Below are 25871 nucleotides of genomic sequence, written 5' to 3' on the forward strand. Positions count from 1 at the left end.
ATGCTTTATAACTTCGCTGAAGATTGGCCGCCTCTTGTTCTACATTTATCACGATCGTTGCACTTGCAACTTGGAACATTTGGCCGACGTCCAAGTGACCCGGCTTCATCAGACGCGTACCTATGTATACGTCAATATTTCTTTCTCGTTTCGGGGAAACCTCGCGCTAAACTACAAAATGATGCGAAATGGCGGTGGAATTTTAAACAAATCGGAAAAACGCGCTTGGATTTCCTTAAAAGCATCGTACTCCGGTCCCTCGCGCAAATCTCTACAAGCTGCGAGCCAGGTATTTGCATATCGCGATGAAATTTCTCTGCGTTTATTCATTGACCATATGCCGTATAATGTTATAATGAATCTGATTGTAACGGGCGGAATAAGAAAGTGCCTATTAAAAATTCACCGATGAAAAAGGGGACGCGATTTAATAGGAAACAGCACGAGCGTAATATTAGCGCAAGGACGCGTTTTCCTGGACACCCTCGCACGATACTCTCGTGATTCCCTTCGTGACTGTTTCCCTCGATCGTCTCAATCGATTATAAACACTGCGATACAGCAGTTCACGGTTGATTACACCCGACAGAAGTGCGATAGGTAAAACGCCGAAACAGTTAAAAATACCGCTGCGATATGTTACATCATTTATTCAGCTAACACGTGTATTCATCAAGCTGAACAGAATATTTTCATTATCTACTCTTCTCGTTATATATATATATATTTTTTTCTTTTTCATACACGAGTACACGTTCCATATTTTATTGTGCGGTTATGTTTTTGTGAACAACGAACAATGGAGCGAAGAAATAACGCAATACATGCCCAGTATTTCTAGGCTATTATAATTTTAAATCTTTTCACTTTGTTTAGACGTCAGATTGTTTGATAGCGATGTTTGGACAATTTGTGTAGCTGGCCGCTCTCCAATATGCACCGGCAGCGCACTCAATGTCGCACGCGCGATACACTTTATGTCGCGTATATATAGCCGCACGCGGAAACCCGGCTAGTGCAATAGGCCAATGGCAGATTTTGGCGTGTCGCTGTTTTATTATCTCGACACACTTACAAATGCGCGGGGAAGCAGAAAACAATTTTTTACCCCGCGCAAACAACATCGTCTTTGTTCCAGATGAAGTGCGTAAAGGCTCAATGCATTTCTCAGTTGAAATGTATTCTCCATTATATTTTTTGTCCCTACGTGACGATTTTGTTTCCCGCGTTTCCCGTATAATACGCGCGGGCATTTGCACCCGTTCAAAGAGCTCCCTTTAATTTCCTGCAGAATAACCGCCCTTAGACAATGGACGAAAGTTTTTCTCGCGATTGTCCCCATGCGATGCGCGTCGCAATTTATTTGCAAAAAAAAAAAAAACGCTAAAGCGACGGCTTTTCAAAAACGGTTCGTCATTTCTCCATTTAACTAGATACTTAAACAGTATTCTCAATTTCGCCAGGAGAGAACGCGAACTTAGTCAATTAATGGAGATCGAATCAATAGGCTTCGGGCCAAGAGGACAAGAATTAAATTCCTCTGCGTTCCCCCATTTTCAATCGATGTGTTGATTTGCCTTGGAAATATCGACGGGCTGGGCATCGAGAGAGGAATTCTATCATTCGATCGGGCAAAATTGGGAAATCTTTGGATTAGAGGGGCCGGGAAGGGGGGGGGAGGGAGACAGGTGGAATGTGCGATCGACGGCCGAGGCGATCGGCCGGCCGGTTTAATCCAGGAATAGGGATTCTCTCGTCGACGTGACAATCTCGTTGATGGAACAATGCGAAGTGACATACGCGGTGTAGAAAAAAAAAAAAAAAAAGAGAGTCGATTGGCGTAAAAGTCGGATCATTCGTCTCATCGGTCACACCGGACATTCTCGCGGAGTACAATTCATCGCGGCGAAAGCTCCCGGCGATCCGTAGCCGCTTTCCGAAACGAGGACGCTGGGATTTTTCGGTGGATTCTTCGATTGAATATGTGATGCGCGTTTCGCGGAAAACTCGAGGACTCGCGCTGCACCCCGGCCGCAAGGCGCCGTTTCCTTTTTACGATTCCATGTGCGCGGTGCCGCTTGCGAATTTCGGTCACGACAGTTCGCGACTTCGGTCTAAGCAGCCGGATATCCGGAGCGCGCCGCAGCTGGCGCACCGTGGGAGCCCAGCGTTGGCCCGCCGAGCTTCTGATCATCTATCATGAGCGAAGAAGAAATCTCCTGTGGCTAATTGCAAATCTCTCGGTTGAGTCATAAATAACTTCCACCGCGGTAGCGAATGCTTATCTGAGAAACGGAGGTTATTTATGACTCGAGTCAATATTTCCCGAATCCGCGATTGTTATATCTTAAGTCGCTCGGAGGGGAAGATGCACCACGAGTGCGTATTTAAATCCCACCGGAGATATTTCACCTTTTTAATTGGAATATCGATTTAAGAATGCCTTTGATATTGAGGGCATCCGAGCATTTAAGTGGGCAATTCACGTACGTAATTATTCTTCTCTTATCTTACAGCGTGTCAAATAAAGCCAATAAAACTTCTTTGCATTTCAAATAAAAGTAAGCGTACTATTGGGACGGATAAACTTTGCAAGAAAATTGCATTTTTTTTATTGCTTTCTTTTTTTATTGATTCCCCGCGTTAAATTAAACCTCCCGAACGTAAGCGCGTCTATATTTCCATCGCAATGATAAATTATCAAACACGTGTGTTTCGTGAGTTTCTCGTATTCTTATTCGATTAAGATTTTCAATCATTTACGTGCTGTTCAATGAAAGGATTTTCCCCCTCGAATTATCGAGCAAAAGTTTTTTACGAGATCGATAAGATGCAAACACATGATTCCATCGCGCTAATCTCAATGTACACGGACGTGCTTCATCAGGTGCTTCTATCCGCATGGAGGCGGCTACGGAATTCAAATCTGATGAAATGCCAAGTAGGTGCTAGGTCGCGTAAATGCATTTATTTAAATACATTTGAATACGTATGTCTCTCCGATATTGGGAAATATAATTCCGGTCTGACGTGGGGGCGACGTGCCAGGGTAGCGGTAATATTATCGATCGGGATAAGGAAAATATCCTGCGGGAATCGCCCTCGAATAACCCAGTTTTAGTCGGTCTCGTTCTTTATCGGCAGCGCAGATAAAACGCGGATTCTGTCTTGCGGGCTTCCGGGTTTGGCCCGAGAACAGAAACGGTCTTTGCTCGAAAACTCGCGTGTGCATGTTCGTAAAGCTTCCAGTACAAACGCTCGGCACGTGTAGAGCAATATAATACAGAGCGGTACATAAAGCAGTATAGTGGACAATAAAAAAAAAAAAAAAAAGAAAGAAAGAAAGAAAAAGGAAACATAATTCGAAACTGTAGGAAATATGTAAAGGACATACGCGAAATGCAAAGGAATATACGTATTATAAATAATGCTTACTTTGCGTTGTCAGTTTTAACGCGCTAACTTTTACAATTCTGTTCTCGCTCGCATGACAAAACAATATCGGATTACGCAAAACAGTATTTGCTTTCTGCAACGCGTGTATTAGAATATGTTCCATTTGCGATTTTTATTCGCGAAGAGTGCGCCAAAGACTGCATCCGCATCATCGGCACTTGGAAGAAGGCTGCTTAAGCTCGAGAAGATGGTAAATATTTAGTTAGCTAGTAGTCAGAAGCACGGCGTGTCTATTTTCAGCTGTCGTCAGTGAGTTAATAAAACAAGCGTGAAATAGAATGCAAATGTTGGCGAATAAGTCGCATAGCTTAAGGCTCTTGCGTTTTATTCATAAATTCGCCACGCCACGGATAATTCGTCGCGTGATTAGTTGAAAATATCGCCGCGGCAATTGACAAGGTTTTATATAATCGTCGCAAAATAAAACAGCGCTTTTATAAGAGACGAGTGGGCGGGAGCGTTTCGCGGAACGTCGGATCTCGCGCGAGGGAAGGATTAATCGGCGATTAATTATCGACGGTCACGGACGAGCGCGGAATATTTTTTGATGGATCGCTCTCGGCCGCGGAAACGGGTATTGCGCGGCTACCTCATCGAGGTCGAATACGGATGTTCACCGATATCAGAGTTCCCTTCACGTCGACGAAGCAATTAATTAAACAGCGTGTAATTGTGACCTCCTTGTGGCCGATGACGTGAGAATTTTAACGAAGCGCGTCTACTCAATTACCGTCCGCGAGAGAGCACGGCTCTCCCTCTCTCCTGTCCCAGCATTGTCCTCCTTCACTAATCGAATATCTCGATCGATGTCGGCGAAGAGAATGTTCCGGTACCTTCGGCGTCAAATTTCTGCACAAGTTTACCAATATGACTGCACGACAATCTCATTTAGCGATCCCGAGAAAATTAGATTGCCGTCGTAAGCGCTTTTTCACGAGAAATTTTCACGAGATATTCCTTCGCGCGAAATTTCCCGCTAAATACGGGAGTAAAAAAGCTGTAATGTCGATCGCGCTTCAGGCACGCCGATGCATTTTGCATTGTCTTGGAATTGTATTTTCTCGATGCCGGCTGGCATGCGAAGTTTTACGTTCGCTCGTGATACACGCGCGCGCGTCTACCTATCCACACGTTCGCCACGGCGTGGAAACTTTTATCGGTACCTGTCAGACTGTCAGAGACGAGTCCCTGCAGAGCAGTTTCCGGTCTATTAGGAACGGTGTCGCGTTTTGCATCCGTCCGTCGAAGCGTGTTACGTTAGAATCGGCATTTGCGAAGACGAAAGTAGAATCAGATTTTGCTTTAACCGGTGATCGCGTCTGCGAGTCGATTTAAGAAACAGATATCGGGCGTCAAACGCTGTCAAACGCGACATTTTCTGCGAAGGTACAAGTAAAACGTTTCCCTCGCCAATTGCTTTTTTCCCTCACAATATTGGAAATAATCTCTTTTGATGGATGTGTATAAAAGCGGCCGTAAAACGGTGTCGATCGGTCGATTTTTCATTCCGTAATACGGCACATCGTGCTCTCTCTTTTTCTATGACGTCATCGGATAAGTGCACAACAACACTTTTCCCACCCGCCTTGCCTCTCCCTTGCGCCTCTTCAACGTCAATGCAACACCGCCTCGACGTCGGGTCAACCGAGGTCGAGCAGGCCGGCCTACCTGCCAACGTCACTCTGAAAACCCGTGTTTATTCTTCAACGACGCTCCGAAAGAAAATCTTGCCCGAATTTATCTTATTCTAATAATTAATCCCGATGTTAATTAAAAATAAGTAACTGCAAGTTGGAAGAGAAAGTCAATTAAAGTTTATCAAAGTAAACCTTTTCCTTCTTGATGTTTAACTCTGCTTTCGGTTCATAGCTTTCTTACTTATCTTTTTCCTTTTACGTCGTTATTTATGCAAACTCCACTATTTAATTGACACTCCAGGTGCATCGTTATTTAGTTGATATCGCGATGGCACGTAAGGAACGTAATTAATTGATAACGTTATGGCAATTAGATATAATTATGTCAAATCTGACTGTGCGCGTTTGTGTGAGATCAGCGTTCCTACGTCCGAGCTATTTCGAGCTTGCATGAAGGACGGCCGGGTAGACTTACGAAAATACTGTTCTTGGGGTCAAGGATAGTTTCGCCATGTAATGATGGCATTTATATGCAATTATATTTATGTTTTCCAAGTTTCGGCACGTTGTTTTCAGACGGCGAGTTCAAAGCGATGTATCACGGGATATTGATATCAGCAATACATGTCACGAGAACATAGTAATCTACGGTACTTTTACATAATATATGACTTCTGCGCCAATATACGCAAAACGTCCCGAAACACCCAGGCCAGGCATTCTTTCTCGCTCCACGGATTCTTCGGAATTGATTTTTCCCTCGACAGAAATGTCGAGGTGACTGTATAATTAACGACTGAGATTAAGGAATTGCTAACTTTTAAAAAAGAAAATAGTTGAGGATCGTTAACTTTCATAAAAGAAAATAGTTGACAGAAAGAAATTGCCATTTTTCAAGTAAACCTTTGTAAAATTTCAATTCGGAACTTGGCGCAAGGAATATTAAGAATTGGAAAAAAACTGAAAAGATACGACGAAGCGATGAGGATTGTGATTTTTCTTGATATTTTTGTTAAAGAAGAATTGCCTTCGAAACTTCGAAAAAAAAAAAAAAGGATAAGTGCGATCAATTGCAGAAACGATGTAGAAATAATGTGCGACGAAAACAGTTGAGCGAAATAATAGTTGTGCAAGGCAAATTCTCAGCAGGTAGATGTAGCGTCGGCGTTGTTCTATTAATGAAGCTGGAGGCAACTGGGATCTACCTGAATCCGAATGCTAATAACGCATAACGATGTGGCTTCGTGCGCGTTTGCTAATATACGGATGCGATTTGCAATTGGTGTTGATTGCACATTCCGTTTCTGAATCAATGCGGAATACACCCGGGCCCATTTATTCTTGACATTTTTTACATTTTTCGTAAACTGCTCCTCAATGTTGAGTTTCCTCGGTTTTTCGTTCAACTGACTACGCTGATAAAGGAGGAATAGGTATTCAATATCTCGGAGTTTACCAAGAAAGCGATGAAGCCTTTATAGTGTAAGCTTTCGCCGCGAAATGGCTTCCGTAATGTTATGCTCTTTCGTTGCTCCAGTTTTCGTATTTATTATGCGATAAATCAAGTGATCGCCGACGATCGTAGCGGAAGGAACGTTGCTTAAATAACATGTAATTTGTATTATCTATTAATAAATTAAAATTCTTTGATAAATACCTCGAGATTGGAATAAACAAAGTGACGTGCCATTAATCTAATACATACATAATAAATAAATTTATTATTCCTCTTAAAATACAAAATTGTTAAGCGAATACCGCAATATGTGCATTTTAATGCTTAGAGCACATTTGAATGCCAGCTTCTCATGCCAAGCACCGGATCGTTCGAAAGAACTTGGCAAGAGTACACAGATGCGTTCTGCATCCCGACCGTTTCGAATCTAGTTCAACTTTATCTGGTGTCCAGATCCTGCGCAGGATCTGGAGATAATAAAATTTATAGAGTGATATCATATTCGCGTTGAAGTGCTCGATAAAAAGTTGGATCGAGTCAATTGGGGCCATGATAACAATCGCATGATAAGTGGAACACAGAACGTCGCAGCTAAATTGGAAAATTCAAATACCGACATAGATTTATCAATAAGAGTGTCGTCTCTTCTCGGCGTTAGCGTACTCTTCCGAATGGATATACGTGAACGATCGATCGGGTTAAACGCTATCAATTAGAAAAGTACGGAGGCGACCGATACGAGCCTAGCGCGTTCTCAAAATACGACGTGACGAATTTCCTCTAACGACACCGATCGCAAATAATCCTTGGCACGTAAATACGTGCGACGCAATGGCGAAACTGCCGACCGTGAAAGCTCCGCTTGCATTTCGAGCGTATTTGTTCCAAAATCTGCAAATGTCACGAATTTTACGCGAATCGGGCAAGTCCGAAGAGGCGGAATCTCTCCTGATAATCGCCGCGAGAAATGACGTATCGCTTCTTCGGACGCGTCGCGAGCAGTCGCGGTCGCTTATCCAAGTGAAAGCGATCGCGGTTGAGTCAGGCAGGCCGTCTGACCTTCGTACACGGTGTTACTACTACGATAGCTCGATACACCACTTTGCTACCCCGCGTCGATGCCACGCTCGTCGCCTTTACGACCTAACGCGACCTTACGGCGAGAAGGTTTATGTCACATTGTGTATTCCGCGTGGATCAGCGCGTCTAATTATTATTCACGCATGGTCCAATATTTTCGCACAAAAATAGAACTGATTTATTTATTACACGAGAGAATCTTAAAAAAAAAACAACAACAACATAGCTAGATAAATAAATGTGTGCAGAAAATACAGTAAAGTTGATAGAGTAAATACACGAGGTTCTAATAAAAGATTTCCTTGATATTAAAAAGCATCTTTATAGCATATTGACAATTTATCAAGAGGCCAAGTTTCTTACTACTCGGAACTATATTTCGCGCGGGTACTTCGAGCCGTGCATGTGGCAGCTATTTTTATATTAGAGATGTTGTAGTGATATTGCACGGAAATGGGGAAAAAACCGCCACAATATTGTGCACGAGATAGTCGCGAGCAATAATGGAAGGTTAGTCTCGGCGTGTTGGCTGCGTCGCGTCAGTCTGGCTGGCACGAAAAGACACTACTGTGTCATGGCCACGGGGCATGTTTCGTCTTGAACAAACCAACTTTTGTCGGTGACGCGAGCGCATACATTCGCTATCTCACGCAGGAGGACGCTGACACGGGGGAAAATTATTTTTTAATCTCGTCCTTCCATTCTTCACCTGAACTAATATTTGCTAAAGCAACGCATCAACGTTATTGATGAGGTAAATCTCTGCGCTAAATTAAAATTTCGTAAAATATAAAAGTGGTTTTTTTTAATATTAAAAGGGCTTAAATATTAAGCGACTCCCGCGACTCGGATCGATCTGCCTCGCGAAATATTGATAGTCAGGTTGTTGGCACGACTTCAATGTTTGAATTTGCCCGGCAATCCCGGCGCGACGAAGCTTGATGAATGAAGCGGTCGCGATATATTGACGACACGGATAGATTCAGACCGGGAAGTAGTGTGATAAGCGATAGCCCGACAGTCAGATAATTGTAAGTATCCCGTTATCGCGGCTCGACAATCATTACTCTGCAGTGATCAATAAATACTCAAGTATCCGTGTCATTAAAATAAACAAGCCTCGTAGAAGCTCTTCTATGTTTTTCCAAGTCTTTTTTTATGTCAACATTACGCTGCAAGCATTTGTAATTTTTTTTCTTCCCTTTCGGGCTAATCGTTCTTTTCAAATCGCTGGCGTTATTAAGAACCGCGATTGCGTTAGAACTCTGCCGTCTTATCGACGCGAGACCTAAATGAAATCAATCGATATTGATTCGCGCAAACAACGATTCAGATTATATTCTCTATCGTTTCTTGGGATATAATAGACTCTCATGTTCTCCGGACGTATTTCAATCACGTATACACAGAGACACAATGTGAAAGCGATGTGGAAGACAGCAATCAGTGCTATACATTGAAACTTATTATGCAACCATAACTTCGGTTTTACTGCAGCCTTCACCCTAGGTGGTAAGAAACTTACGTCATTGTAGCGGATACCGCCGACATCACGCACGTACTATATCTGCTCTACGCGTTTCAAAGGACACTTTCTTAATAAAAAAAAAAAAAAACAGTACGTCACGCTATTATTACCTTGCGCATTTCGACAAAGTGGACGACGATTGCGTGACCAGCTTGAGAATTTCATTTAAATGATTTATAAACACCGATCTTTTATGTATCCCAAAGTTATCGAGACAAGGAAACATTATGTATTCGATTGATCGGAGAACTTTTCCTTCGAATTTTTTCGATAAATAAGAAAAGCAAAAATCCGAAAAAATTTTCTGATCGACCCGATATAAAGCATCTGCGTATGAAAATGCAGATGTAAGGCAGGATATGAGTTGGGATGCTTCTCAAGCTTTTTTAGCTGCGTTCAATTATACTCACGAATCAATCCAGGTGTTCGTGACTAATTCGAGCGCGTGGGATGTCTTATTAGTCGGTCGACCATACTAGAGACGGTGGATGGGTGAAGGTTGCAGTAAAAATCACGATTACGGTTACAGGAGAAGTGCAGGAGTGGGCGGCTTAACGATCGATTTTACTTGTCAATGTAAAAAATAGATGAAATTCTTTTCCTTTCTTTCTTTCTCTATGTCGATAAACGATGTCTCTATTAAAAATGCACGAGCGTTAGCTCAGCGCGCCTAATTTAATTTCTTCAAGAATGATGGTTGATGCCTTAATAAATAACGGCACTCGAATTTGAAGACATTAGCTTGCGCCGTATCTAAAAATACAGAAATCAAATATTGACCTCTTTTGCCTCGACGGCGTTTTATAAGGCATATCTTCAAGTAATTATTTATGGAACAAAATTGCGGATAATTGTATAAACAGCGTAAATAGATTACGTAAATCATATAAATAGACAGGCGCAAGAATTCTAAAGGAAAGATGCACACAGACACACACACACACACACACATACGCTCGTCTATTCCTGCAGATGCTAAAGTAAGGCATGTGCATCCGTTCTCATGTAATTTTTTCTCATCCTCAAAGTATGCGGTCGATCTCGGTCAGCGATCGAGCCGATTAATAAGTGATTTATGAGATCCGTGATACCGCAATTGTAAAGTAGCATTATATCTGACGTACATTGGTGCGCTCTCGCAAGCAAATAATGTAGTAGTCGGTTTTCTAAGAAAAAACGATCTTCGAGGCAAGAATAAGTCTAAAACATTTTCTGATATGACTCGTAACATTTCACACATGTCCGACATCTTGAGAGATATATTTCAAATTGTGGATTTTGCAGAAACAGAAACATCATATGCATAGCTTCTGGAGCGTCTTTTTGAATTTCTCCCGCTCTACCGTGATAGATTACTATCGCCGTCGTTTAATATGTCAAGGTTGGTATAAGTATCGCTTCCTTCTCTCGCCTTATCGATATAAATGATCGCGCGCGAGTCGCGCACGTGTATATTCATTATTTCTCCAAGAAAATGTAAAGTGGGCGTACGGGGGCAAAATATAAGGGTCGATAAGAGCGCGTATACGTTATCGATGGCATTACGAAACAGAACGCCCGGACGGCCAGGGTCGCGTTAACGGGTCTGCGTGCTTCGACAACCACAAGATTGCCGCGCCAGTTCGCGAAGTAATTCAACATTTGCGATTAGTTTTTTTCCTCGGAGTAATTATTCGGAGTAGTTCCAGGAGAAGAATTATTTGCGCAATTTTTGTCTCGTGTGTTAACGCACGATATCGCAGACACAGTCCAGACACGAACTTTAAGATTAAGTTGGTATTTTATTTTATTTTTTTTCTCTTTTCTAGAGCGATGCTTCTCGAGCAAACCGCGTAACAAAAAAAGTTTCCTTTAAATATCAACGTTTAATTTCGCGAGCAACTTTTCATAATTCCACCTTCATGCAACAGCGCAGCAGAAAATTCCACATTTTCTCCCAGCTTTAATAAAGTTACGAAATGCACAAATATGCCGCTGCCCTGAATTTTCTCGCAATTTTGAATGTGCATCCAACCGCGCATATGAGACCGCTATCACGGCAGATTGTTCTCCTAGCAATTGCGACGCCCCGACGCTCGACACAGTTCGTCACAAATGTTACACATTTTTGGTATTTCTCTTGGGATGCCTACGTCAATAAGAAATCCCAGACAAACGAGTAATTACGCTGAACAACAGTTCATTGTCGACAGCGTTGTTAAATTTATATTCGCGGCTGCTTGTATGTGTAATTTTTCATTTTCATGCCCCATTTAAAATTAATGAAAGAAATCTTTTCAATCTGTCAAGTCTTTGTTCTCCAATCTAATTATATTTAAATTTAATACGATAATATACTCAAATTAGAGGGAAAGAGATAGAGAGATAGAGAAAGAGTTAAAAAGTAAGCGGAATAAAAGTAAATCTATTTAATGAAGAAATAACACACACACACACATATGCGCGCGCGCGCACACACAGCTTGATTATAATCTCCTAAACGATTACCTGCTTTTGAGTTCAGAAAAATAAGACTCTAAACAGATTGCTCTTTCGCCAAGCCTGATGTCGATCGATGCAAAAGATGCAATTTGCAAACTTTGGCCGACGTATTTTCCATCGTGAAGACTTAAGAGCGAATTAGCGAATGTAGCATGAACGGGGTTACAGGGCCAAGGCTCTATATTTCTACGTCCCTCAGTATTCCTTGTCACCTAATGCTAATGCTTCTCACAAGCTTGCCGTCAACTTGGCGTCGCAATGCGAATCTTGCATGTATGCGAGCTGAGATCGCTGCAATTTATAAGTTAACTCGCTGTGAACACAATTTCTACAAAAGATTTATCTCGAAACGGCACTATGTTTATACACAGTTGTATTTTCATTGCAGAATTGTGGTATTTTCTTTTCGATTCTTTGGCGAACTGCAAAGTTGACATGTTAGCGTAATCGAATCGTCTCTCGTTACTTTTTCATTTTTATGTAAAATAACATGCTAAATAAAAAATGCATAATTTTTTATTTACATTTTTATAGGGCTGTATTATACCGCGTAGCTGTTCCTATTACATTCTCTTTCGCGAAATTATATCGAGTGAAATATCCATGTTTACCATAAATGTTACGATAGCGATTACGCGTTCTAGATGAGAACGATATCCGCGTTTGTTGTTATTCCGAAAGAATCACATCACAACTAGTAGCATTATTTATGCTACCTCTCATAATCTTCTTTCCTTCTCTTTTTTTAGATGGCGACGACAACACGTCCGCGCTAAGGCGACAATGAAACGCTGAAAGGCCTTCCATTCGCAAAAGTGGATGAAGAGGGCCGAACGCGAGAATGAGTGCTCGTAAAAGTTGAAGGGGAAAATCTACACAACGAATAGCAACAGCCTGCCTCGTTCATTGCGACCAGCCACATATCTCACGTTAAGGTATGTTGACGACACATAAAGAAAGTTATTAGAAAGTAACAGAGTACACTGTCAAGAAGTTGCGAGTCGCTGCAATTTTCTCTCACGTAGTGATATACACTTTTCTTTGCGGTAATATCGGCACTTTTTGCTTTTATTATCTTCTGCAACGCGGCACTAAAAGCATCGATTCTTGTAAAAACTTGTTAATGCACAAAAACAGCTGTGCAATCCCCCCAATTATTGCGTTTGCCGTGGCAAGTTTGCCAACGTTTCAGACTTCCCTTTTCAAGGTGCAAAGAAAGATTAAAAAAAAGATCTTTCTTTTTTCAAAAGATGCTCTCAGTACGGAGCTTTTAGAAAAGATTGCACAGCTTTCTTCGCGACGAATCCCTTTTCACTTACAAGGTTTCTAATTTGCACCGCTCGTAAAACGACTCTGCCGTACAAAATGTACGCTCTCGCGATTACTCTTTAAAGTCTATAAAATCTCCCCTTTCGCCATCGTTTGCTCCAGTGACACTTGCGCTCCACGTGTGTGTGCGTGTGCGTTCCATTTGACGATTTCACCCTCGCGATTGTACCGCATCGCCCCGCGCGCAACCTTGTCCCTCGCTCATTTCCTTACCCCGTCCTTTCGGCTTCGCGTGATTCCACGTGCCGTTTCGCCGACGTGACTCGTGCCACAACGTGATTAAACAGTCCCGACGAAGTCGACCCCTCTTATCCCCGCGGACCCCCCCGCAAACCACTGCCCGACAACTTAACGGTCAAGTTCCTTCCTTGCGACGTTTAGCCGTGTCGATAAGTGCGCCGAGTTGGCAGACACCTGGTAGCGCGGTCAAGTTCCCCCATTGCCAAGCGCGATAAGCCGCAGGAACAAAGAGCGCTTGTAAAAATAATTGAGGGGATGCGCGAAGACCCTCCTCTTTTCACGCTCTCCTTTCTCTCTCTCTTCTTCACCCTTTTTTTTTTTTTTTTTTTTATCAGCGAGGTCGGCTCTTCGCATTGACCCTTAAGTACTGCGGAACGCGGACCGTTACATGAAGTTACATGAAGTCGCACAAAGCGTGAGAGGAGCATAGCGTGAAAACGAGTCGCACGCGGACTCTCAGAATGGAACGGGCTGAGCCACGTGACGTAGTCTATAGCGTTCCGTGCCGCAACGTCCCGTATTGATCGGACGACATCAGCTGTACGCTGTTGGTAGCGTTTATACCAGCGCCAGCGTGGACGCCCGCCGGTCTGACTACCACTATCCACTACCACTGGTCGCGATGCTCTCTTTCCTTCTCGAGCGTGCACAACGATGTCAATGTGTCACTGTTATAACGCTTCTGGCCGGAGCGGCGCACAAAAGTTTGCCCAATGTACACAAAACGGAGGAAAAATATTTTACTTCCTCATGTAAAAATATTCAATTTTTTTTTATTTTAGGATCGTTTAGTTGAAGTATGTTAATCCGAAATTCAAATTTAGAAACTATAAAAAAAGATATATATACATACATGTGCGTAGAAAATTTTATGCATAATATGTAAATTTAGTTATTTTTTGCAGTGTGAAACAAATATAATTCTATCATTCTATATCAATAATAAATTTCATTATTTCAACGTTTCAAAATTAATTGCTCCCGCATTAACTTTTCATAGACTTTACATAAATTAAACTCCCAAATGTAAAAACAAGATTTCAATGATTACTGCATTATTCCTAAAACTGTTAATTTTTCAATTGCGTGAAAATTATTGCTGCTACTACGTGTCATTATACGTACATTATTGCAATATTATTACACATACTGCGATCGTGCGGTTAAAATAAGAGTCCCAGTGGTGCCAAACTTTACTAATAAATTATATCATTCGTAACGCAGCTGGCATACAAAATGATCAGCGGCAATGTACTGTAATCATTTATTATCGGCTCATTACTTGATAGAGATAATTATTACGTACATCCTGAACATTATTTATGGGCAATTATTCGTGCGCCTCTCTCCGTGTCGGTCCTTATTATTATTATTATCGCTTGACGCCATTATCGATTATTGCGTATTATCGACGCGAAAGCGCTTGCACGCACATGTTGTGAAGCAGCGCGAGCGTAGCGGACGATACAATTACACTCGCATACTTGACCCTACTTGAATGATGCCCCCTCATCATCGTCGACTTCAATATTTAACGATTTAACACATATTCTCAAGTGTGCCACATCGAGTTGACGTATCCGAGATGACGTATGCAAGCACAGTTATAACGCTCCACGCACAACCGCGACCGCAACCGCTATAATTTTCTTATGACCATACGCTAGCCCGTGCTCCGCTCGCTGTGCCAATATCTATAGCTGTGCGGCACCGAGAAGGGTTGGCAATTTATCTCTATCCCTTTTCATTATGACTTCATCCGTAATGAAAAATAGAAAAGCAAAATTTAGTTGGATCGGCGGTGAATTAATCGATGTTGGCGCAATCGATCCTTCGTGGCGTACCCGATTATATAATGTTCCGTTCACATCCTCCGCTCTGTTATATATATTAGACATATAATTCCGCAAAAAGCGCATAAAAATCGCTATTTTTGTCGCATAAAATATTATCAGCGAATAGATTTTTGTACGGTTGTTTCTCGCTTGCGACAAGTTTTTTCTCCACCTGTAGATCGCGCACACACACGCACACGTAGGTAATTTGCAAAGACGCGGCAGCTGCTCGATTGAAATTTACCGGCTCGAGAAAGTGATAGTCGGCCAAAGCCGTGCATCGTGCGGGACGAAAGGCGTTACCATCAATATTGGAGTATGGCTTTCGTTCCTAAGTGGATTGGTACAGCAATCTGGTTAAGCCAAGGATTTTCTAATAGGGATTGCCCGCTAAGACACAACTACGTAAAATAGGATTAGCCCGACTCGTTGAAATGATGTGCAAGGCAGTAAATTATGTTTGCTCGAGAGCCCAAAGCTGATTTATTTAATGCTCAATTTGATAATAGCACCATTGATACTACAAGATGCGAGCGAATAATGTTTCAAGTGGATGTAAAAATTGAGAAAGGCACGCGAAAAAATTATTTCAAGATGACATTAAATTATATTATATTGCACTTCGTGTCAACTTGTCATAAACGCAAAAGAACAGCGAGCTGCTGCTGTTGAAAGATAAAGCGATAGTGCGTGAGCACGGCCTATAAGAGAATAATTAAACATTCGTTCTCTTGTACCACCGCAGAAATGAGACCCGTTTAATTAGCCTTCAGGAAACCGGTTTTAATTAGACAGAGAGTAATGCATGAAGACATTTCATAAGATTACCAGACCAGAAGACATTTAACTTAAAACACATCGTAAAGCGAACGAATCGCTTATGAAAACAGCGCTCGCTCCTTATTTTCTGCACAATCGCACATTTTAATATATGATAAAACTACGAAAAGTGAATACTTGTTTAATTATAAAAAAAATATACAGCATTATTGAAGATTGAAAATTAAATTTTAACTTTCAACCTTTTTTAATTTTCAACAAACCTGTCAAATGCGTTAATATACATAATAATCATAATATGCATATTGCATTAAATTTTCATAAAGCGATTTTAAAATGATTAAAAATTGCGCAGCGTCCGTAGAATATCCTATTTTTTTTAAGCCATGAAGATAGTAATTTTATATGACGAAAAATCGCAACATGTTACGTCAGTTTAAGCTCTTTCGTCAAAATCTTAGAAATTCGATTTTTTATAAAAAAAAAAAAAAAGAGAAAACACACTTGATGTTGCAATAGTACTTACATGTACATTATGATGCTACTTTTCTGTTTCAGATGACATAGAATGGGTTGGGTGGCGCTAGGGCGGTGTGCGGGTGGTGGCGGCCGCCTCTCGTCCATCCTCTCGCTGTCTCTCACCTCCCTCGCGAGCTCCCTCATCTTCACCTCCCTCTGTATCCTCACACTTGCCTTTACTCTCGTCACTCTTGTGCGTGCTGAAAACATGTACGTATTGCACACGATCAGTTAAACGTCATATATGAATCGTCTTTTAGCTTCTCGATCATCTGCCACCGCGATTCGCTTTTACGATCTGAGGAAATCTAAGTACAATGTCGGAAACGTTTTTATGAGAAAGAAAGAGAGAAGGAGCGGTGATAAATGATGGATCGAGAAGCCAGGGTCGATTGTATTGTCGTAGAACATACGTTCCGCTCTTTAAAGAGGAAGGAAGAGAGTATCATCGGCAAAAATGATTGATGTATTCGACTCAATCTCACGTTTTCTATTTTGTCAGCGGCTCGAGCCCGACGCGTTGTATATATAATAAACAGAATCCCGCGAAAATAATGTTACTCCCGTACAGGAAACTCCGAGGTGGAAATAATTTATCACCCATCTTAGAATTGCGTTCAGTCGTAAAAAAAATCGCCCCATTTGGCTTAGTATAATATTGATTCGAGCCCTTCAATTGTGGCTGACAGTTACGACCGCGCGATCGATGCCGAACATAACTACGTGTACTGTGTCGCTCCAAGTATATTCTCTCCTTCCTTATTCTGGAGCGCTCTTATAAATGTCTGTAATTGATTACTTGACAAACTCGTTCTGTTACTCGTCGGAATCTTAGTCGAAGAGAGCGAGATGGGAATTACGACGATTTTTCTGCATGTAGAAGCGTGTTATCTAGAATTTTATGGATCGAGAATAGAATATATATTGTCAGTATACTCTCTATTTTTTAATCGCGCGTTTACAATACTGGCGATGAGAGAAATCGAGTATATACGCATTACGAATGTTTCGATCGTACTATTTGCATCGAATGTATTAGCACAAGTAGACAAGTGGCGAAACTTTTTAGTGATTTAGTCACGATCGAAGCAAGCAGTCGTGACTCTCGTAGCATCCTACTTATCGTAACGCGAGATGAAGCTAGATGCAGTTTTCAGTATAGTGCTTTAGAGAGCTGCGTCTGTTTCTATTGAATCGGTAGAGTTTTTTTTATATATGTACATACATTTCAGACGAATGCGACATACGTTTTACACTTAGAACGTTAAACGCAATTTTAACAAAGTTTGACTCGGATCACCTCGAAGGTCGAAGTGGTTTTATCGGTTCAAAGAAATTAAGCTTACAATTCTATATAATAAAAGAAATACATTTCTAAATCACTATAATGAATAAATTAAATATCAAATTTATCGAAATAATCAATTTTTTGCGCCCCGACATCCGTGCTTTGGTTCTTTCTCGCAAAACTTATTCTCCGTTAATTTCTTGAAACTCGTTCAATTTCATTATCGATTATCGTCCCTTTCCCGAAAAACGAAACGACCTTCGAGAGGTATCGAGATAGGAGAGGCCACCTCCTGCTGGAAGCTCGCGGGGAAATCCCACTGTACGGCACACCGTACAGTAAGCTCGTCGGATTTTCTCCGCGATCTGCACCTACAGTGCGCGTTGTGTTGCAGCTTCGAGGAAGGCAAGTCGGACAAGGAGATCCTGGACAACCTGCTGCTCGCGACGCGTTACGACAAGCGGCTTCTGCCCCCGGTCCAAGGTACACTCAGCCCTCCGTCCCGCCGTCCGTACGGGCGACTACAACCCCCCCCCCCCCGACCTCCTCAACCCAGTGAACCCCCCGCCGATCATCCAGAGCACCTCGAACATCACCGGCACCGCTACCACCACACAGCACCACACAACCACAGCTCACTGCTCACCCCTCGTTGTAAGGGTACTCTCTGTAAATCGACCTGTGCTCGAAAGTATGAGAGGAAGAAGGAATGTGAGACAAGTTTATACAAGAGGAAAGATGGGAAAGATAGGTGTGAAATTGCGCGAGAGAAAGAGAAGCAGAGAGAGAGAGAGAGAGAAAGAGAGAGAGAGAAAGCGAGGGGAAGCTGTGTGATTGAGCGAACAATTTGGCATCCGATTTGGATTCCGCGTCGTTCACGTTCGAGAAAACTACATTAGGATATGCGGCCCTCAGGTCATTATTCTCGCCTCTCTCAATTCTTTCATCAATTTCAAATTGATTCGACTTTGAGGAAACTTTTTTGTTAGAGCATCGTCTCTTTTTCCGTTGGTTTTTTACGTGCGAAATAAAAGTACTAATGGCGAACCGCCGCTCGTTTTATTTGATATTTTCCGTTTCTTCGTGTGTAGTTTTCGTTCGTGCGCTCGCAAGAAGCGAAAGGTATCAGACATGAGATTCTTCAGTTTTCTTTTTTCTTTTTTTTTTTTTTTTTTCGAAATATGTTCGAAATTATTGGATAAAACTTCGTCATTTCGAGCTCTTCCATTCTCTGTCGCAGCTCGGATTTCGAGTTTTCGAAAGATCTTATCGCATCCATTTGAGGGATAATCTATTGGAAAGATAACGGCATCTTTTCGATACGCTTAATGATCCATGTTAATGGAGGCGAGTGAGGTCGCGATATTGGATAAAGATTGGAGATACGCCAAGCGATAATAGTTATAAAGTGTCCGAGTTATTAACGGCTTCACGTCAGATCTGTCATAGACGTGGTGGCTAATAACAACTATGCTTATGCGTACGGAAGCGATGGCAGCACCTAGTTATTAACATGTACTGAGGAGTGACACGTGCCACATAATGCTGTTGCAAGTCCACAAAGCGAGATTTCGCTAATCTGTCTGCCATTAATCAGACTCTAATTTCAGCATTTAGGCGAGTTAACGGGATAAACACTGTTTGCCGTAATGAACGAAGTAATTTCAGAATACACGTGCAGAACAATTTACGCGCGTCGTGTAAGTTTGAACCACGCGCTCCAGCACATTTAATTCTCTTAAAATGTAATTTCGAACGAATTTAATTCCTTTCAGTTCCTTCCCTTCGAGAGATAAAATTGAAATTTTAACACAACATTGCTCAATTGGAAATTTTAATCGCGAATATTACACGTACTTTTAACCGTTAACGATAACAAATATTGCAGAATTTTATTTGCATCGTATGAATACATGATCAGAATCTATTGCGGCGGAGGAAAAGATCGCGCTGCAAATGCATGAATCGGATTGTTGCGCGGGAGAGATAGCAGAAAGGTGCATTCGAGAAGCGGAGTGCACTCCAGCTGCACGAAGATTGCATTATTCAGACTTCATCAGTGAAACGGCTTCATGCGCGTCGCGCGACAGCACAGATTACCGATTCTTTCGCGGAGTGTCCTCAATCCACAGACCTTTGCATGCTATCCGCATATAATTCGTGGATAAGAAATATACTCGGCGTATCGTGGAACAATTAAAGGGAAGCAATACCGACAGTTCTGTGTTCTGCGATCGTGAAAGGCTCGCGGATAAGGATGGGAAGGGTTGTGGGCAAGGGTTGTTTGGTGTCATAGAAACATACACACTGAAAGACACACACAGTTCTCATCACTCTTCTAAGAAACACTCTGTCTCCCGCAAACGGTATCATACGGTCGTACCTATTACATACCCATATCAAACGCATCATAACGATATTGTTAATTAAGAATATAACGAACGGAAAGAAAATTGGAAAGAGAGACGAAAAATATATGTATGTAATTTTTGTATAATCTGAGCCTCGCAATATCATCACCCTTTTTTTATCGCTGAATAATTATCAAAAGTATAAGCCGTATAGATCCAGCCACGAAAAAAAAAAAAAAAAAAAAAAAAAATGAAACGGAATTACTGACTCGGGTATGCCGGACTAAGCGGCTGTCTCGAAGTCGTTACATTGAAACGTGGAATGGAAACGAAGAATGCACAAAATGAGGATAAGACGTGCGCAAGGGTTATTGGGTGTTACAGATGCTGATTTCTGCTGCGGATTGAGATGGCCTGGTGACACCACCGGCTTGACAAACCAGTCGTCGATCTTCTCTAACGACCCCGAGAACCAGAACAAGAACCAGAACAATAACCACTACACTCCGCCGCACCAACACCACCGCACTCACCTCCGCGGTCCGTCCTTTTAACTTTTATTTCTTGTTACTGCGTAATGCCATCCATATAGAAGATAATTCACCGTTATCATGATCTCTTGGTCGATTCAAATTGGTCTACTCAGCTTATTCAGTACCGGCTCGATCTATTCGGCTTACGTCTATGCGTTAGAAGATAATCACAATTTGCCCTTGGATATTTAAATGCAAATTTTTGCACAGCTCGAGAAAATCGAGGAAAAAAAGTATTACTTTTTCTTTTTTAGGATGGAAGAGAATGCTCTCGTCGTTAGTGCTTGTGTTTTTCTGTTTGCGGATGTACGGACAAATAATACCGCTCGCGGAGGAGCTGCGATCAATGCAAATTGAACTTGTTAAACAGTTTGAAGAGTTAAAGTTTGAAGGTGGAATTCTTCGAATATTTCTGCATTATAGTTCGATGTCTCCTTTTCTGATTGTTATAGTTTGATCTTGTTTTAATGTATCGGACGGGGGATTCTATACTCCACCTCCGTGCGATATAATTGGCCGGCCAAGTTTCAGAGAAGGCCGCCTGTTAACGAGAAATAATTAAAACACTCGGTCGAGTGATGACTGGTGTGATCGCGAGCGTAGTCGCCGATTGTAGACTTAACTATTGATTAATGACTGATATAGTTGGTCGAGTTAAGTACTGAATGGGTCGTGTATCGACCTTTCGTGCGAGGGTTTATAGGTCGATCAGGTGTGTAATATACGTCTTCGTACAGTATGTATGCATAATAACATACTTAATCGTGTTAAAAAATTACATCGCGATTTACTTTCCGCGATAAAAGTTATGAATATCCATAGTTTCGTCAAGTCTCGCTTTTAAATGGTTTAACCGCCATCAATTTTTATCCGCTCTATTAACTGAACGCGGATAGTTAAAGCCGGTTTGACGCGAATCGAAGAGAGTTGAATACTATTGGGGTATCGATATCTAATTACCGCAATTAATTACATCGGCGATCAATACCGTCGACCTAAACCTTCGCCACACGATCTTAGCACCTTAGCAATCTCGCACACGTACACTCATATATACATGCACAAGGAGATAAATGACGCATTGACGATAGTGCTGCTGAACGATCAAGGAATGATGATGTTATCTTGGTGTTTAATTGTACAATGTTCGAAGAGAGAGATACAACCGTGATTGATATTACGAGCTCGTGTCTGTGGGACTGTGACTTGTGATGTGTATGTTTAGTTGTGGCAGCGGACTTTTCCCTCATCTGCAATCATTTCTCATTCACTACACACACCTCCCGATTTCGCTCCGAGATGCGCCGACTTCAGCTAATTTCGCAGCGCTCAGAACACACTGCTCACAGACTTCATTCACACGTACCTTTCCTCGCGAGAGAATCGATTAAATGTAATAGAGCCAAAAATTTTCCTCGCCTCGGCGTTGTTGAAGAATGTAAAAGAGCAGACTCCTCTTTAAAAGCGGATAAAATTTTCAAATAGTTTCACCGGCACGCGCGGCAAAATAATTTGGATTATAATGACGTACAATTATTCAAGGAGAACAACGACGCTAAATTATTCCAATAATGACCGACCGAGTTTCTCGGATATTTGCGGTGCGCGTTTAATAGCGCGCACTGCTTTAATTCTTCCTGAAATTAATTCTTTCGGAAGATTAATTTCCGCGAGACGAGACCGGACGCCATTTAACTAACGGACAGATGCGCTTAATAACATGAACCTTTCAGGAAATCGGATTCGATGAATAAGCTATCCGCGATACAACAGGCCGTCCGCATTTCCACAAAGCCACAAATGTAGCGAGTTAGAATCGATCGTGTTACAGCGCGGCATAAAAGTTGGTCGCCAATCGGCGGGATCTACATTCCAGTCAAGGTGGCTTGACTTTCGTGCTCAATGCATCGACCTATTAATGTTCGCTTCGCCGTGTACGATACGTTCTTATCGAGAGCCGACGCCGACAATGTTTATAGATTAACGACACGCGTCGATGTTTTCTCTCTCTTTTTTTTTTTTTTATAGTTTATTACGTGTATTACGCGATTAATGTGAACGTACCGCGTGCAATGTAAAAACATTACATGGAGATTATATAAAATGACGAAATATAATATGTGAACTCCTTTGAAAAATATCTTAGATATTTCACGCGGGAATCCGAATATTAAAACAAACTTCGACTCGATTCAAACTGTAATTGCTTTTCGCGCGAAAGCTGGCACTCCGCTGAGGAATGCTCGAGTCCGTTTCGGCGCGTATTTTTCGAGACGTCATATCCTACTTCCGATATCCATCTCCACGTCTCTCTCTACTTCTCGCAGTAAACAAATCCGTTTTAATTGTTTACACGCGACGACGCTGGTTGGATCGCTGGTTGGGACTCGAGTCCTTCTTGATAGATTGGGGACATTTGTGTGAGGATGTTTTGCCGAGGGACAGATGTATATCCGGAGACAAATCTGTTAGTCTCTAAAGTAGAATACGCTGTCCTACCGTAGACGACGTGATCCCGACACCCCTCTCTCTCCCCCGCCCTAGCGTAAAATAAGTACGATTTCTGTTTCTACTCTGACGAATGATAATATCTATTTGTCTAGCTTGCAGTTATGCAATTTGTCATGTAATAATGTAGTACCACGGTAATTGTTATGCGAGTTGAATAACATTGTTGGTAGTGACTGATCTACATATACACATGTATTTTCTAGCAAGGTACGATGTTCGCAAGTATCTGTCTCTATAGGTTGATGGCAATGATTAATGATTAGATGGCATTGTTGATCGTTCCTTTTTGCGTTACGTACTGCGCAAATCAGAGCAATGCCTTTTAAAGAAGAAGAGAATATCCATCCCCGACGGGAAAGAGATATACGTTATTGATAGCAATCATTTTAGGGGTAAAGTTCGTAAGCCAAATCCGAGTCCTAACCACGACCTCAAGCTTCTTTCCAAGTAAATGGCAGCATGTGCACAGCATGGCTCGAAGAAAGCTTTCAGCGTATTCTTTAACAGCATCAGCTTATGTTAATATAATAAAGACAGACCTCATACGACACTTTTCTGCGAAAGGTTGTACTCTACGTGTTTACAATTGCATGGAAATTGCATCGAGCGATTTCGATGCGATGAAAAAGGTTCACACCGATCGAGATCCACGTTATCGGCACACAATGATATGCAGTATGGAATATTAATTACTTTCTTTTCTCGCGATATAAACAATATCAAAATTTTTCAAACACATGCTGACAGAGCAATTTGTCATTGTAGCGCAAATTGATTGCGGGATGTTCTTGAAAGTTTACTTATAATGTCCGGTCATATCTTCCTTTCATTTATTAAAGACGTTGAAATTTTTATTGTTAAAGTCGCACAAAGAAAAACTTGACACAATAATTTGAAGGAGTAAATATTAACAACTTCGTGCAACGTGATCGATCGGATAATTCGGAATATAGCGGCTAAAGTTGAGCTTGTTTGCTGTTTCAGGAACCTTGACTGTAAACGTGAGCGTGTTGCTGTTAAGCTTGGCTTCTCCCGACGAGTCCAGTCTGGTAATATTACATTATATTTTGTTTCCATTTTAATTTACATTAAAAGTTAATGCGACGTTAAATTAAATATTAACCGTGAATGACGATATCAAACGTAAAAAAAGAAGGAAATCTGTAACTGGGAAAAACGCAACAGTCTTCGAATAGCGTTAATTAAAACGTAATTAAATTGATGTCGATTACGGTTGCCTTTTTGCTTTCGCAGAAATACGAGGTGGAATTTCTGCTGCAGCAGCAGTGGTACGACCCGCGATTACGTTACAGCAACAGATCCAAGTTTGAGTTTTTAAACGCGATTCATCATTACGAGGATATCTGGTTACCGGATACGTACTTCATAATGCATGGAGATTTCAAGGATCCCATCATCCCCGTTCACTTTGCCCTGCGAATATACCGCAACGGCACCGTCAACTACCTTATGCGGTACTTAACGACACCGATATATTTTATTTATACACAAATTTGCATGCAAATATATCGCAAGCAATATATGCTAACTAAATTCTCGGAAAATGCGTTCAAGATTAAATATTAATCGTGCATATTTTCTACAAAATAATGAGTAAATTTTGTCGCGAGTTTAGTTTTTCAACTCTATCGCTGCGGACGACGAATATATCTGAGCTGAAAAACTGTTCGTCATTTGCGGACGCCGTATATATATATATATATATATTCGACAGACTAGAGGCAATATATTGAGTTCATCAAAAAGTTTCTTTGAATTTTTGCCTTTTATTTTTATCGAAAAATTCAAAGAAACTTTCTGATTAATCCAATATATATGTAGAAATTCAGTGTCGGAACAAAGGAGGGCTTCCGTTCCCCATTGTTGCTATATGTTAGCGTACTTTTAGCCCTTTAAAAGCTAGAAAATTTTAATCAATAAACTTTTCCGTTCACTTCCGTTCACAAAAGAAAAATGGCTTCAGGCGCTTGATCTCAGCAAGTAACACGCATACAGCGAGCGTTTTGTTTTCATTGAAGCGCGCCGCAGCAGAAAGAGTTGAGAAGCGCTTCCGCTTCTTCGAATTTCTCGAATCAGTGTTGAACAGCGTTAAAACTTTTCATTTGCTCTGCGCATTCGTCGATTCGTACTCTTCTAAACAGTTCACTGTCGTTTTACAGGCGTCACCTTATCCTATCCTGCCAGGGTAGACTTAATATCTTCCCCTTTGACGACCCATTGTGTTCATTCGCGATCGAGAGCAGTGAGTATTGCATTTAGAAACAAAACAGTTTGCGGAGATAAACGGCGCAACAGAACACAGTACACAAGTACGCTTTTCTAAACAGTTTTCGAACAATTGATCAAATCGACACGTTTATTTTTCAGTATCGTACGAGCAAACGGCGATTACGTACGTGTGGAAGAACGACGAGGGTACGTTGCGAAAGAGCCCGAGTCTAACGTCACTAAACGCGTATCTCATTAAGAATCAGACAATCACATGTCCGATCAAAGTGAGCTGGCGAGGTGAGTGAAACAATCGGATGCATGCTTCCGCAAGAGAGAAAGGAAAGAATCTGATTTATAAAAGGAATTTGTTTTAATGATACGTGCATTTCTTACAAGATGTTGTTAGATGCATTTTGTGACGTCTCCTCACGTCTTTGTGTCATCTATTCTGCATTTGTTTATTGAAATTTGTTTTCTCTTTCTTTTGTTTATATCGTATCTTTCTTTATTCCACCGAAATTTTCTTATACAATATGTTATAATTCTATCATGACGATCAAAATGTGTGATAACACGCTTGCTTCCTCGCCGATTGTCCTATAAATTTTTTTTCGG

At 41.5% G+C, this 25871-nt stretch overlaps 1 protein-coding gene and 1 long non-coding RNA gene across 10 annotated transcripts in view; one reads left to right on the forward strand and one right to left on the reverse strand.

The window, feature by feature from the left end:
- The window catches only part of LOC136999697 (uncharacterized), a 34253-nt gene extending 17782 nt beyond the window's left edge, over positions 1-16471 (reverse strand). The window contains exon 1 of the long non-coding RNA XR_010890016.1: positions 16349-16471. This is a non-coding gene — a long non-coding RNA (uncharacterized lncRNA). The remainder of the gene's footprint in view (positions 1-16348) is intronic.
- The window catches only part of pHCl-1 (pH-sensitive chloride channel 1), a 33549-nt gene continuing 24068 nt past the window's right edge, over positions 16391-25871 (forward strand). For 4 of the 9 annotated variants that reach the window (XM_012368861.2, XM_012368863.2, XM_012368864.2 and 1 more), the window contains exons 1-7: positions 16391-16551; positions 18024-18112; positions 20365-20520; positions 24009-24073; positions 24279-24499; positions 25205-25287; positions 25413-25553. In XM_012368861.2, coding sequence (XP_012224284.1) covers positions 16391-16551; positions 18024-18112; positions 20365-20520; positions 24009-24073; positions 24279-24499; positions 25205-25287; positions 25413-25553 — 916 coding nt within the window. The other 5 variants (XM_012368867.2, XM_012368869.2, XM_012368870.2 and 2 more) reach the window with 2 other exon arrangements.

The sequence above is a fragment of the Linepithema humile genome, chromosome 4 (assembly GCF_040581485.1).
Source record: "Linepithema humile isolate Giens D197 chromosome 4, Lhum_UNIL_v1.0, whole genome shotgun sequence".
In the NCBI taxonomy this organism is placed as follows: domain Eukaryota; kingdom Metazoa; phylum Arthropoda; class Insecta; order Hymenoptera; family Formicidae; genus Linepithema; species Linepithema humile.